We start from the raw sequence: 15,821 nt of genomic DNA, 5'->3' as shown, positions 1-15,821 counted from the left end.
CAGAAGCTGGAAAGAACCCAGATGTCCCTCAACAGAAGATTGGATACAGAAAATGTGGTACATTTACACAATGGAGTACTACTCAGCTATTAAAAACAATGGATTTATGAAATTCTTGGACAAATGGATGTATCTGAAGGATATCATCCTTACTGAGGTAACCCAATCACAAAAGAAGTCATTAGATATGCACTCACTGATGAGTGGATATTAGCCCAGAAACATAGAACACCCAAAATACAATTTACAATATATAAGAAATCAAGAAGAAGGAAGACCAATGGGTTGATACTTTGTTCCTCCTTATAATAGGGAACAAAATATCCATGAAAGGAGTTAAAGAGACAAAGTTTGGAGCTAAAACTAAAGGATGGACTATCCAGAGACTACCCAACCCAGGGATCCATCCCATAATCAGCCGCCAAACCCAGACACTATTGCATATGCCAGCAAGATTTTGATGAGGCTATACCAGTGCCTGACAAATACAGAAGTGGATGCTCACAGTCACTTATAAGATGGAACAAGGGCCTCCAATGGAGTAGGTAGAGAAAGCACCCAAGGATCTGAAGAGGTCTGCAACCCTGTAGGTGGAACAACAATATGAACTAACCCATACCCTCAGAGCTCGTATGTCTAGCTGCATGTGTAGCAGAAGATGGCTTAGTCGACCATCACTGGGAAGAGAGGCCCCTTGGTATTGCAAACTTTATATGCCCCAGTACAGGGTAATGCCAGGGCCAAGAAGCGGGAGTGGGTGGGTACGGGAGCAAGGCTGGGGGAGCATATAGGGAACTTTCGGGATAGCATTTGAAAATTTAAATGTATATAAAGAAAATATGTCATAAAATAATGTTGAACACAATGTTATTAGATATATGGAATATATCTACATGCACATGAATGCTGTAAATACTATACATAGTGAATATATATAATATCTGGTGTATATAATGTCTATATATACATATATATGAATATATACATATTAATTCTATATTTATTTTTAGTTTCCTATCATATCTCAACCTTTTTTGTTTCTGTCTACAACTGGCAATCTCTACCTCTGTTTATATAGGAAAAGATTGAAGGTGAGAATATTTTTGGAGGAAAGCAGAGCCTATAACTTCTCCATTTTGGTTACAAACCTTTGACTTGTGAAATACTGGGTAGTTGTTTCAAGACTCATCAATGTACTGATGGGGGCCCAGACCAACATAGGAATGAAAAGGTGAAGAGAGCAAGCAAACACAGTTTGGCTTAATTGTGTTCTTAGATCTAGTCTCTAAGCATTAAGAGGCTTTGCTCTGAAGTCATAATGAGAGCAGTCATCAAATTGGAACCCACTGCCTATAGTACTGTAGCAGTGGCCAGAATAATTTCATCTCCAGGCCAGATGAAGTCAAGGCAAGGGCATGGGGTTTATTCTAACCATTTGTGCACAGTGATAATGTTGATGCCATTTTTTAGTTATGCAATACACCCAATACATCATGAAAGCCGTGATTCAATAGAAAGAATGGTTAACATATAACACAGTGGACAGGCACTATAGACAGCATGTCATGATGCCTTGTTTGTACCATAGCTTTATACCAGATCAGTTTTAAAACTGTTTTACTGAAAACTTGCAATGCCATTTGTTTCATCCCCTTTATTACGAAGCAGATCAAGAGAGAGCTCATGGTTTAGAAGAACTCAGAGCAGGGCATATTACACATCAGAATTTTCTATAATGAGACGTAAGAACCAATGGCTACTAACCCCAGTGCTGGTCTGCTACTGTCTCTTAAAATGAATGTCTATATATTTTTGTACAGAAACTTGGTGACGAATAATGTTTTTCTTACTTGGGTGAATGTAGGAGTTGTCTGGTTACCGTTATTTCCCAGGTTTTATCTCAAGGGGCACATGAGAAACCATCACAAGGGGATTGTCTAATTTCACACAAGTGTCTGAAAGCAAAGTAACCCAAAGATCTTATGCATATAATAATCGCGATAATTAGTATTTGAAATTTGAGATGAAACGCAAGACACCAACATGCTTAATATATTGTAGTTTTGTATAAAAGCTCAAATATTTGCTCTGTTCCTTAGGACATAACACTGAAAACTTTCTTAAAATAAAATACTTCAAACTTGTTTGCAGGTTTTAATAGTTACGAATATTTGGCCTATATTAACTTAGTCTCTTGACAAATCTCTGATTATTCTTTTATCTTATACCACTGGTCTGTACTTAAAATCGTCAAAAGAGAATAATTGATAATGAATTTGCTGTAAATTATTATAGTAATTTCCTATAAAATATTATATATAGATTATATAAAATTTAAGGAACTCTGTTCTTGTTTTGGTATTGGCTAGCATATCCCTTCTTAGTGACCATAACTGATATTGGACCACAGAGATCAAACATAATTTTCCTCTTTTTTTTTTCTTATTTACTATTTTTATTTTATTTAGATGTGTTTGCTTTGTATTATTCTTCATCTCACTTTTGGCAATAGTCACAGCAAAAGATCTAAATGAAGTAAGAGTAGAGCCATTAGAATGAGAGAGTAGAGTCAAGAGCTCCGGGGTTCTGGTTAGTTCATAATGTTGTTGCACCTACAGGGTTGCAGATCTCTTTAGCTCCTTGGATACTTTCTCTAGCTCCTCCATTGGGGGCCCTGTGATCCATCCAATAGCTGACTGTGAGCATCCACTTCTGTGTTTGCTAGGCCCCGGCATAGTCTCACAAGAGACAGCTATATCAGGGTCCTTTCAGCAAACGCTTGCTAGTGTATGCAATGATGTCATCGTTTGGAGGCTAATTATGGGATGGATCCCTGGATATGGCAGTCTCTACATGGTCCATCCTTTCGTCTCAGCTCCAAACTTTGTCTCTGTAACTCCCTCCATGGGTGATTGTTTCCAATTCTAAGAAGGGGCAAAGTGTCCACACTTTGGTCTTCGTTCTTCTTCAGTTTCATGTGTTTTACAAATTGTCTCTTATATCTCGGGTATACTAAGTTTCTGGGCTAATATCCACTTATCAGTGAGTACATATCATTTGAGTTCTTTTGTGATTGTGTTACCTCACTCAGGATGATGCCCTCCAGGTCCAACCATTTGCCTAGGAATTTCATAAATTCATTCTTTTTAATAGCTGAGTAGTACTCCATTTTGTAAATGTACCACATTTTTTGTATCCATTCCTCTGTTGAGGGGCATCTGGGTTCTTTCCAGCTTCTGGCTATTATAAATAAGGCTGCTATGAACATAGTGGAGCATGTGTCCTTCTTACCGGTTGGGACATCTTCTGGATCACTGGAAAGAGAGGCCCATTGGACACGCAAACTTTATATGCCCCAATACAGGGGAACGCCAGGGCCAAAAAGTGGGAATGGGTGGGTCGGGGAGTGGGGGGAGGGTATGGGGCACTTTTGGGATAGCATTGGAAATGTAATTGAGGAAAATACGTAATAATAAATAAATAAATAAATAAATAAGTAAAAAAAAAATAAAAAGTCAAAAAAAAAAAATGAGGGAGTAGGAGAAAAGAGGCATTCCCAGTTATTATCGGGCCAAATTAACCGAAGCGCACACACCTGAGTTCTGTAGCTCCTGGCGGCTGAATTGGTAGATAAGGTCATACTTGCCCCCAAGGGAGCCTGAGGTGAAGTAGTGGGTCCCGAAGTCATCAAATATCCGGCTGTACACAGCAGAGTTGTATTCTAAAGGCAGGTGGACAAGGGCTTTCAGGAAGACATCTGAAAGCTGTAGGTCTGTTGCTTTCATTGTGAAGTTTAAGACTTTTATCAGCTTATGGATCCTGATAAAGCTAGAATCCTAAATAAAAAGGGCAAAAGCATAAGAAGGAAAATAATGAAATGGAGATGGAGATTAAGAGGTTCTTTAAATATCATTAACTTCTCATTAGCCCCATTCCTACTGCAGGATGTAAAATAATTCAACTCTATTTTGTGTTCCCATACATGCAGTCTTCAGGCTGCACTCCAGTATCTTTTCCCCTCGATGTTCAAAGGACTAAACAGATGAGACCACCTTAATAATGTCTACTGCACGCCTCTGTTATGAATTCTCTAGCAAGGAAGAGATCAGTGGTCAGACACACTAGTCTTTCCGACTGTTAGTGCATAGCTGGACCACCAGTGAGGTTTAATTTGCAATGCCCTAATGCAAATAAACAAGAGTAAAAATGATGACACAAAGATTCAACTGAAGCGTTAAGGCAATATTAACTAACCACAAAGAAGCATTAAATTCTGTAGACTTTAGTTATCTACTGCCAGACTGAGGTGACATTTCATACTCTTAAAGCCAAAGGACACTACATTCTTCATCACTAAGTAATGAAATTAAACCAATTCTTTATATTCTTACTCTGAAACCCATATGCAGAAGTGTGAAGGTTTTTTTATTCTTGGCTTTTTTTTTTTTTTTGCAAACACATCCGCTTGTTTTTTTTCACTTTTATTATGTAGGTTAATTCAAGGTCAAACAATTGATACTGTGTTGTGATTTCATTCCTGTGCATTCTCTCACATAACTACTGGCATTTATGAGCATACTCAGGTATACTGTGTTTACAAGTTATGCATTTCATCTGCTCTCCTGCTTCTAACAAATTGTGTTATACAAGCAATGGTTCCAGAATAACTACCAGGCTTTAGCAGAAGGATTTTATTGTAACTGCTAATTATGAAACAGCCATTTTCCTGCATGTTATAATTACAAAATCAAAACACTGCTAATGCAAAAACCAAAAACATTGCAAAGTTAGAAAGAAGCCATCATTTCTTCTCTTCCCCGCTCTGCTTTCTTCCTGTCCTATGTTCTGGTCTTCAATTTAAATTTATTCAGCTGTGTCAGATGCACTTGTTATAGAAGCGAACAAAACAGAGAAAGTTTGTTGCTTTGAGAAGTTTATGTTTCTTTGGATGCTTGTGAATTCTACTTCTGAAATTTAACACTTGAATTTTTATCAAACAGCCTTCAAATTTGGAGTATCTCTGTGCTTTTATTAAGAAACATGTACCCTTATTGTAAGCTTTTGGAGGTTCAATATTTATAGCTTTTCCAACAGACGAAATCATTGGAAACACACATGCGACTTTGATAGCTCAACATAGCAGAAGCCCGGGCTTGATACGTTACTACTGTACAATGGCTGGAACTGGCAATTTTGGACCAAGAAGTTACATTATACCAGGGTCTTAAGCAACATTCACACATTTCATCAATTTGTGAGATCTTGCTGTGCTGTGCTGTGCTTGAATTGTATTTTACGGTTTTGGATTTGTAACATAAATGAGGTAACCACCAAGCCTCACAGGATTATTATTCTGCTCTGAAGAGATTCTCTGCCCAATGAATGTTTATTCAGATCTGAGACTAACAAAAGAAAACAACACATATTAGGCTAAGCTGAATGGCCTGCACCAATTCCCAAGTCTTTGGTGTGTCTCAGTATCTGCAGACTAAGAAAGGTCACAGTAGCATTTTCTCCATAGATGGGCCAGAATAAGGAATCCTCTATTCAAATGGATCCTATCTTCTACATCCATCTTGATACTGTCCTGAGCTATACAAGAGTGACAATTCTAAGGCAGAATGGTTGAAAAGTAGGACTTTCATATACTTTAATCTCTTAATAGCCCCAAATGTTTTGACTTTGGGAAAGGCTATTAAGATAAAAATTAGCTCTTTATCCATAGAAAAGAGTTTGTATGTGTGCTCTCTAGTATGTTTAAAACATTTATATATTACTCTGTGAGATTTGTCTCAAAGTCAGCTCACTACTTGCATGTAACCTACACGTTCTCAGCATCTTCATCTCCTTCCCTGTCTATTCTATACTTTTAGACAATTATGTATAGCCATGATCTGGGGATTTTATCAAAGACCAGATCCCAAGATAATCTATGTCTAGAGAAAGTCTGAAACAGATCGCATAAAAAGACAAAGTTATTATATGTCCTGTGTAAGAAACATGTTCAGTTAGTTAAGGCAAGCCTGACAACCTGAGGGTGAACCCCGGGACTCATATAATAGAAATAGAGAATCAAATCTAACAAGTGATGCTCTGACTTCCATAGACATATTGTAGGGTGTGTACATTCGCACACAAGGACACACACACTAAATGCATTTTTTTTAAAAAAAGTTTCTTTAAACATGATGGGGAAATTTCAACCCACGAAGTCTCAACAATATGGTTACCTAAACAAGATCTGCATAATGGCTAGGTACATCAGTAAACATGCCAAAGTGAAGGGGATAAATTTCACAAGATCCTAACCCTGGGCAAAGATGTCCAGGCAATCAATGGCTGCTGAGGAGGTAACGAATCACCCAATAGATTACAAAATCTCAAGGTGTCAGCTCTAAACACATGTGTATGTGAGCAAATGTACTAAATGGACTCAGTAAGTTAAATATGTGTGTGTGTGTATATATATAACAATACTAAATAATGAAGAAAAGGTATTAAATTTCAGAGAGAATGGAGGGGCAAAGAAGGAGTTAGGACAGAAAAAAAAGGTAGAAATAATATAAATCTTCAATGCTCATATATAAAAGTCTCAAAAGATTTTTAAAATTAAAAAAAATACATTAACGTCACAAGCAGTCTAAAAACTATCTCCATCATTGGCAGCATCATAATGAAACCTTTTACTTTGTATAGCTTCCAAATGCTTAGAAAGATAGCTCTCTTTGGGGCTTGAGAGACCAATCATCAGTTAAGTTACTTGATTATTCTTCTAGAGGACCTGGGCTTGGTCCCTGCACCCACATCTAGCAGCTCACAATTATTTGTAATTCCAGTTTGAAGGGATCTCACACCTTCTTCTGGGTCTGTGGGTATGCACTCACGTGGCATATACTTATTCACACAGATATACACAGTAAATGAAAATAAAAAACAAGCCTTAAAATTTATTGAAAACAATCCATATTGACCACAACCTGGGAGAGAAAACTGAAAATAAGACAAGAACAACTCCATGCAGCACATCTTTAATACTACATTGAGAATTATGAAAAGAGTCTATTTGAGCATCTTTTAGAAATCCTACTGATACAGAAATGTTCTGCTTCTTGTTGCTTGATTGCTTTGTTAGTTATTCATTTTGAAGAAAGAGTGAATCATCACCTATTTCCTTACCTTCTTGTGGGAAGCTTTAATGACTTTGTTGAAGGCAGAGCTATAATGGGAATGTTCATTTTTCTCTGAGAAATGGAAAATTGGTATAGGGAAAAATTTTGTCCTTTCATCCACTGAAAGACTGTCTTCATTTTTATTTTTTTCAAAAGAGATTAAATTCTTGTAGAATTCTGTTTTCAAGTCATCTTCTATAGTTTGTACCTGACCAAAAAAGTGCGTAAGAAATAAGACATAACTTGGGGAATACACAGCAGAGCTACTTGCTGTCGTCTTGCACAATGATCATTCATCCATTCAGCAGTCAACAAGTAGTCCTTACCCATCTCATATCACTGGAGAGCAAGAGAATCTGTTAATCTTTACACTCAGAGACTTAGTAGTTTAGTTAGGGGGAGAATACAGTGTGGTGGATGCAGTACTCATGGGATAACAGATCAACATAGAGCCAGAGAGACTATATTTCAAGAATCTCAACTAAGGAGAGAACACAAAACCAGAGACTTGAAAGATAATAAGCAGCGAGGGCTACCCTCATAATGTTATATGTATAAGCATTTTGTTTGTGTGTATGTCTGCACACGGCTTGTGTGCCTGATGCCTGCAGAAACAAGTCATGAGCTATTGTTGTGGGAAATATTAAATAATGCACCATCCCGTGCTAGCACTGGCTACCCTCTTGCCCCAGCGGTCTTGCCGCATCCATAACTAACCTGTTGCAGCCAACGCCCATCTGGCAGTTCTCTTGCTGTGGATCCTGCTCACATTCCCAGCCATCTACCCCCTGTGGTCAGTGGTCACAAATCTCAGTAACCCGGTAAAATCAAAACTCTAGAGGCTTGTAATTTATCAGTCAGATTTATATCAGTAAATTCTCAACCCACAAAACGCCCACACAATGAACAAAAAAACTCAATTGAAATAAACACAAGCTACACAGCTAGATGGGGAAACCCACCCCACTTATTATTTAATCATCTATCTAAGAAATTCCCCATACTTATGGCTCCCAGGCCTGTGTGGTTCTGCCTCCTCTTCCTCTCTGATAGGTTCCATCTTATCTCTTTCTCTCCTTCTCTTTTTCTCCTCTATCTGTCTCTCCTCAGCTCTAAAATTCTCAGTCTTCCTTTTCCACTGTCCAATCACAGGCCTCTTGTTGTATTAATATTTAAATTAAGTGGGGAAAAATTCTGCTACAAGCTATCAAGTGTCACTGGGAAACAAATTTAACTTCCCTACAGGAGCAGCTAGTGCTCTTAATTATACAAAGTAAAACATTTCTTTATGATATTGCCAGTGATAAAGTCAATTTTTAAGACTGCTAATGACTTTAATGTATTGAGATTTGATTTAAGTTATATTTCAGAGATCTACTACTGAGACAAAAGAGGATGGGGTATGACCCTAGCTGGACTCTCTCTCTCTCTCTCTCTCTCTTTTAAAAATCATCTATTGGTTATGCCTCTGAGATGCAGGACAGCTTTGAAACCCACTTGAGCAAAGAGTAAAACTGGGTCATGTCTCAGGACCTTAAGCCTCTGCTATTGTCACAACAGTAAGGACAATATTGATTAAAATCACTCAGAATGGATGAGATCTATTTGGTCTGGTCAGCAATAGAAAAAACAAAAATACAAACAAACAAACAAAAAACCCAAACCACTCATCCATTGAAAGACAAATCATATGTTGTGTTAAACAACTTTCAAAATTAACCTAGAAAAGAGAGAAACCTAACCCTGCTGCAAAAAAATGACTGTTCAATGATGGTGATATAACCAACATCTCAGTGTTGCTTTCAGAAACCACAGAATGCAATGGTTAGCAACTAAAATGCTCGCATAATGAACCTCTTAGTCAGTTACAAAATAGTAAGGCCATGCTATTAGAGAATATATGCATATAAACATAGCTGTGTAGATTTATTCACAGGTTCTTAAAAAAGAAGCCTAGACTGTATTTTTTTTTTTTTTTTACTCTGTATGAGTTTAAAGAATAAGATATTAGGGGCCAGCAAGATGGCTTAATAGGTTTGTGGAGGTTTGAATTAGAATGAGCCCCAAAGGCTTATATATTTGAATGCTTGGTTATTAGAGAGTGGCCTTACTTGACAGGGATTGGGAAGTGTGGCCATATGGGAATAGGTGTGCTTTGCTGGATGAAATGTGTCATGGGCTGGGCTGGGCTGGGCTGGGCTTTGGGTATTCAAATGTTCAACACAGGCCGGGTGTCTGTCTCTTCCTGCTGCCTGCTGATACAGATGTAGAAGTCTCAGCTCCCTGTCAGGTACCATGTCTGCCTAGATGCCCCCATGCTTCCCACCATGATGGCAATGTTCTAAACCTCTGAACTGTGAGTCCGCTCACATTAAATGCCTTTCTTTATGAGTTGCCCTAGTCATGGAGTCTCTTCACAGCAACAGGACACTGATTAAAACAGGATTTAAGTCCGAAGACCCACAAGGTGGAATTATGAAAGTTGTCCTCTATCACAACTTGTGGTGTGTACATTGTCTTCTTCTTACACACACACACACACACACACACACACACACACACACACACACACACACACACAGAAGCATGAATAAACAAGTAGATAATAAAAATAATTTATTGAAGGCAGATGTCAGATGTTGGCAGGCAAGAGGGGGGTGGTGGTTAGATGTCCTGAACAGAAGCTTAGAGAAGATTCTTGCCAAATGTGTTAGCTGGGAAGGAGACAGATTTATAAGTGACCAGTGACAAAAAATTATATTAGACAGGGAAATTGGAATGAGGTCTAGTAAACATTTTTCTTACAAATTCATATTCCTTGATAAAAGCACTATTTTAATTATACATTATTAATAAATACCAAGTGTATGAATAAAATGTTTAATATCAATCACATTTGTATTTTGGGAAGGGCATTTAGAAGGTAAACCAACACTCATTATAAAAATAAATGTAGAGAACTCAAGCAGTCAGAGATGGAATGAAGGATCATGGGAATGCTGTTCTGTAAACTGTGTGAAGTAGATTCCTGCTGAGAGTACTGGGGGGTGTGGTTGTTTGTGAAAATTGTATTTTTGAAAGCAAGCTTCTGGACTCCTTGTTTGGAAGCTAGAAAATGCCTTCAGCAGAATATCACATGTAAACACAGGTATGTTTCTTTCTTCAAAGTTCATTCAATATTGTATACCCTGAAAATATTGTCATTGGTGTTCCAGGGGTATTAGAATATGCTGTTGGACTCTCAAGTTACTTTCTAAACCCAGATGTATATCTTATATGTTTTAAAATGGAGTACATTAGATTGGAAAGTGCCTGTATTTACATGTATGGAGGTGTCATAATTTTAAACGATTACATTTATATATTTATTCATTTATTCTGTGTTTATATGCACGGGCAGACTCATGATAGAGTGCACATTTAGGTGTCTGAGGATAGCGTACAGGAGTCTGTTCTCTCCTTCCCACAGTGTAAGTTCTGTGGGTTCAAATTAAGTCTTTGAACTTGGCAATAAGCCCATTTACCTATGAGTGCTGTAAAGAAATGTTGAGCGAATTCTTATTGAGTATCTACTATCATAAAGAAGGTCTCACGAACTGTTAGATTTCAAAAATATCTTGGGCAGTATAGTCTGTATGCAAGAACGTGACTATTAAAACCATAAAAATTAAAGGAAAGGCTTTGCTCTCTGTCTTTCTTACTGTTCTGTTGATGTGAAGAGACACCTGGTAAAGGCAACTCTTATAAAAGAAGGCATTTAATTGGGGGCTTATAGTTTCAAAGGCTTAATCCATTATCATCAGGCCAGTGTGTTGTTGGAGAAGTAGCTGAGAGCTACATCCTGATCTACAAAACAGTAGACCTTGCCTGGGCTTTTAAAACATTAAAGCCTACACCGTATGACACACTTCCTCCAGCAAGGCCATGTCTTCTAATCCTTTTAATCCTTGCAAACAGTTCCACTCCCTGGTGACTGAACTTTGAGCCTATCTTATTCAGATCCCCATCTCCCCCCACCATTCACTTTAGTGCAACAAGAATGGAGCACTTATTTTTTGATTACTAGGTTATTCTCCAGCACTGCACTGTGCTGCTTATTACTATACAGGAAAACAATCAAATCAATAAAATTTTTACTTTATTAAGAGCGGTAAGCCAACATGTTTTATATTCAGACTCATCATGATTTTTTGTTTGTTTTTTGTTTTTATTGTTGTTTTGTAGGAACTTTGAGACTATTCTGTCTCATGTAAAAAGCTATGATAAGAGAACATTCTGAATAATTAAAATTTCTTGGCATGGATATGTTTTAAAGTTCTATGTTCATGGAGAAAAGATGAGCAGTCAAGGAAATGTGGGCTTAAGTCTATAACTTACTACTACTTCCTACTTTGTTTTATGCTGGGTAAATGACTCATCCTTTTTTCCCCTTCCTCTAGTTTAAAAAAAAAAATGAAGATAATCTTGACCTCATTGGGTTTTGGTAGGATTAAATAGAAACATAAAATGTGTGATTGAAATTGTTCATTATTCTTTCACTCAGCTTCATCATGCATCAAAATTGCCACTGGAAACTTATCTTATAATCATTATCAGTGTGGGAGTGACCACCACGCCACACTGTCATACCTCAAAGTTGACATTTTCCAGATTGGCTGAAACACGGTATGGATTACTGGCTCGACTGGTCTTGACAAGTTTACATATTCCTCCAGTGAAAGAGTTGTCAAGAACTTCTCCTCTGGGCTCTCCTGCCAGAAAATGAAACCTGGAAACAAAGCAATTTTGAAGAATTCAGTGGACATAGAGCAAACTTTAAAATTTATCTTACTTATATGGAAGACATTCCTTTTTCTAGACATTCTTGACTTCTGACAAATGACTCCAGAGGAAGGCTCATTTTTTCCTACTCTGTAATGAGACATGCATAAAGGACTGGATATCCTAAACCCAGCCCTATTGACTCAGAAAGATCTGGGAGCTCAACGTGGGATAAAATTGGAGCTTATAATTTTTATCATTTACAATGTTGATAGAGATATCAGAAGCACATTACAATAAAGTAAGAGAACATTGATAGAAAGTAAATTATAAAATAGCAATAGCAACGTTTTAATAGTATTGTAATAATAGTCCTATATTGTGATATAGTTACATTTAAAATGTATTTTGTTTACTAAATGATTATCATTAGCATTCTATAAACTAAAAAGTAGTAAGTGTTTTATAAATATTAAGGGATTTAACGCTTAATAGATATATATTTTTGATAAAATTGTTTATACTTATTTTTACAAACAAAGAAATTGAGGCAGAAATATTAGCCTGTTTAAATTCATATATTCAAAAAATTGTTAGCAACTTGAGGAAAATTTCATTCACCTCATATAGTCTTCCAGTTTCTTAGAGACTGTGGTGCATATTCTCTAAGAAAAGAAGTTTTTTTTTTTTTTTTAATCAAACGTTTGGTAATTTTGCATTTACCAAATTTATTATAGATGATAAAATTGTCTTTATTAAGATTACGCTAGACTTTTTAAAAATATAGTCAATTTCTACATATACTTGACCAGTTAACTTTGTTTTCCATAGGCATATTTCAGTTTTAGGAAATATTCAGAAGTTCCATGTAGTAGGAGTGTTCTCCTCCACCCTGCCTCACTCATGATGCACACGTCCATTCTGATCATGCTCAGGTGCTCACGTGGGCATGCACATCCTCAGGAAAACCATGCATCACTTATGTTCGTGTGCTTCTGTTATCTGTCGCCCTATAGTGTTAGTTTAGAAAATACGTGGTGTCTACATGGCTTCACCTTTCTCAGAGGCTGCACTGCTAACTTCCTACACAGCTAAGCAAAGACAAACAGATCCATTTCTCTGGGAAAGCATCATGAAGCAGTTCAATATGTGAATTTGGGTAGTCTGCTGCTAGACATTTGGACTTACATTATAGAATTAATTATTCAGACATTTAGCTCTAACCTGTTGGCACAGTGTCCTTAGAGGAAGGCAAACAATGGGAGGAAGAAGAAGAGAAGGTGAATGGGGTGGGATGGGAACTGAGTGTAGTGATGTGAACACTGCAGCAATACAGCTGCATGGACATGGAAGTGTCAGAATAATAAATTACTAAGAAAGCTAAGAGAGGAGCAGGAATAATTAGAAAGTTAGAAAATAAAGTTAGAACTTTAAAAGTAAATACTTGGCTAGTATAAATAGCTGTTATTTTTCTACCAACATGAATGTAGAACATACAATTTTAAACCATATGCAGCTGTTGTCTCCCATTAAAAGATGGAGGTAACAGTCACTGCCTTCAGGTAGTTTGGGAAGTTAATAATGGTTACCACAAGATTAGCCTGTTAGCCTGCCCTGCAAGATGGAATAGTGCATTTTAGTTTTCCTAATTTTCTAATGGAGAGAGTGGACTTTAGTTCCGTTAAGTGAGATCACATTAACTTCAAGAGTTTTTTCTTGTAGTATCCAAGACCAATGGACAAAGGTCAACCATGTAATGAAGGCAAACCCAAAATGCAATTAAAGATGATCTTTCTTCAGTTAGACTGGCAATTACTCAAAAGATAACAATACGATATGTGGGCAGAGAACAAAAAGGGGACAGTGGAAATGTTAGCCAGTATATTTACTGTGGAAAAACACCATAAAGACTCCTGAAATACACTATGACTGTTCCATGATATAGCATCCTTACTATTGGATACATATTCAAAGGAGTAGAAATTCTGTATGTCAAAGAAACATCTATACTCATTTTACTAGAGAACTATTCATAATAGTGAAGATTTGGAATTAATCTAAATGCATAGTGACTAACTAGTATACGAAGAAAATACATCATCACCGACATGAACAGTGGAGGATACTATACTGAATGGGGCAAGTATGCACAGAAAGGCAAATGCCACATGTTCTCATTTAGATGTGGAAGCTAAGTAACTTCAGAGACATGTAGAAAAATGGCTACTAATGTCTTGGAAGGAATAGAAAGAGGATAAATAATGGATACACAGGTAAAGTTATAAAGAAGGAAACCCTCTATGTCTATCGCACAGTAGGGTTTGTAAATTTGGCCACATTTAATTGAATTAATTGAATATTTCAAAATAGGTAGTAGAAAGTATTTTCAGTGTTCTCAACAGAAAGAAATGAAGTGTTTGGATGACAGATATGTCAATTTCTCTGATTTGATAAATACACACTGTACACACGTACTTAAATGCTACACTGTAATTCACAGATATTCATGACTACTATGTGCTGATTAAAATAGATTCAAGATGTTGAATGGTACAAATAAAATTCATTTTCTACTCAAAATAACATTAAGAAAACAATTTAATTTATAATGACATTTATAAGAAATGTTTTAGAAACATACTGCAAAAAAATAATCTATGACCCATATCCTGAAACATAAAAATTGTTGGAAGAGTAAATAGAGGGTCAATGAATCAAAAGACATCCATCTTCATGGACTGGGAGCACTTCCTTTATTCATGTGGTAGTATTTTCCAAACTGACATTTGGATATTGAACAACCCTATCAAACTCTCTTATGGTATAGATTGGAAGTGTCCTCCCAGCTGGTCCATGTGGTGAAGGTTGGTACCCAGTTGTAAAGTTGAGACCTTAGAAGATTCTAGAATATTTAGGAGGTAGGGACTGATAGGAGAATGATTATTTGAGTTTTGTAGCTGTGTCTTGTCTTGGGTCTCTCGATGTCTATCTCTTTGTCTTCCAACTATGAGCTGAGTGATCTCTGAACATGTACAATGGTGCTCTTTCTCATTATTGATTTGGGATAAACAGCCAAGGACTAGAGACTGAACTTTCAGAAACTATGGGAAAGATCTGAAAACAAATTTTCCTTTAGTTATGTCTATCAGATATTCTGTTACAACAATGAAAATTGTAACATAAAATCTAAGCTGACATTTTCTTCATAAAAATTGGCAAACAGATTCCAAAAGTCATCTGGAAATAGCCAAAAAGAATCTTGAAAAACAAGAACAAAATCAGAAGAATCCCAGTTTTTGTTATGAAAGATAGTTAAAGCCTGAGTGATCAAGACAATGTAGGACTATACAACTAAATCTTTATGATCTTATATAGGCAAAATCTTCTGAGATGAGATGCTGAAAGCACCCAACACACACACACACACACACACACACACACACACACACACACACACACACACACACACACACTTCTTCATATATGTATGTATATATTAGAGTTTATTGGAATTAAGAATTTATACTTTAGGTATGGAGAAGATGTAGCTTAGTCTTTTAAGGGCACTTACTACTCCTGCAGAGGACATAGATTTGATTTCCAGACCCATATAGCATCTTACAGCCATCTATACATTCCTCTCCTATGAGATGTGATACCTTTTCAGGACTCTGCAGGCTCCTACATGCCTGTAGTGGACATAAATGCATGAAGGTGCTCACACATACTCAGAAAAAATAAACCCACCAATGTCTTTAAAAATTTTACACTTCTAGGGACACCTAGAACATTACAACAACCCAATGGAGAAAATATTTATAAATAAATTACCTATCTGTTGAGGAACTTACATCTAGAATATACAAAGGATACTTATAACCCAATAATATA

At 36.7% G+C, this 15,821-nt stretch overlaps 1 protein-coding gene across 4 annotated transcripts in view; it reads right to left on the bottom strand.

Moving 5' to 3' along the window:
* C6 (complement component 6) overlaps positions 1–15,821 on the bottom strand; it is a 76,979-nt gene that overhangs the window by 36,868 nt on the left and 24,290 nt on the right. For all 4 annotated transcript variants that reach the window (XM_006519959.3, XM_006519958.1, XM_006519957.3 and 1 more), the window contains exons 6-8: positions 11,799–11,937; positions 7,177–7,377; positions 3,596–3,836 (exon numbers count right to left, since the gene is read on the bottom strand). In XM_006519959.3, the coding sequence (XP_006520022.1) occupies positions 3,596–3,836; positions 7,177–7,377; positions 11,799–11,937 (581 nt within the window). The remainder of the gene's footprint in view (positions 1–3,595; positions 3,837–7,176; positions 7,378–11,798; positions 11,938–15,821) is intronic.

The sequence above is a fragment of the Mus musculus genome, chromosome 15 (genome assembly GCF_000001635.26).
Source record: "Mus musculus strain C57BL/6J chromosome 15, GRCm38.p6 C57BL/6J".
NCBI lineage: Eukaryota > Metazoa > Chordata > Mammalia > Rodentia > Muridae > Mus > Mus musculus.
Note: the sequence above shows the minus strand (reverse complement) of the source record. Positions and strands in the feature narration are given on the sequence as shown.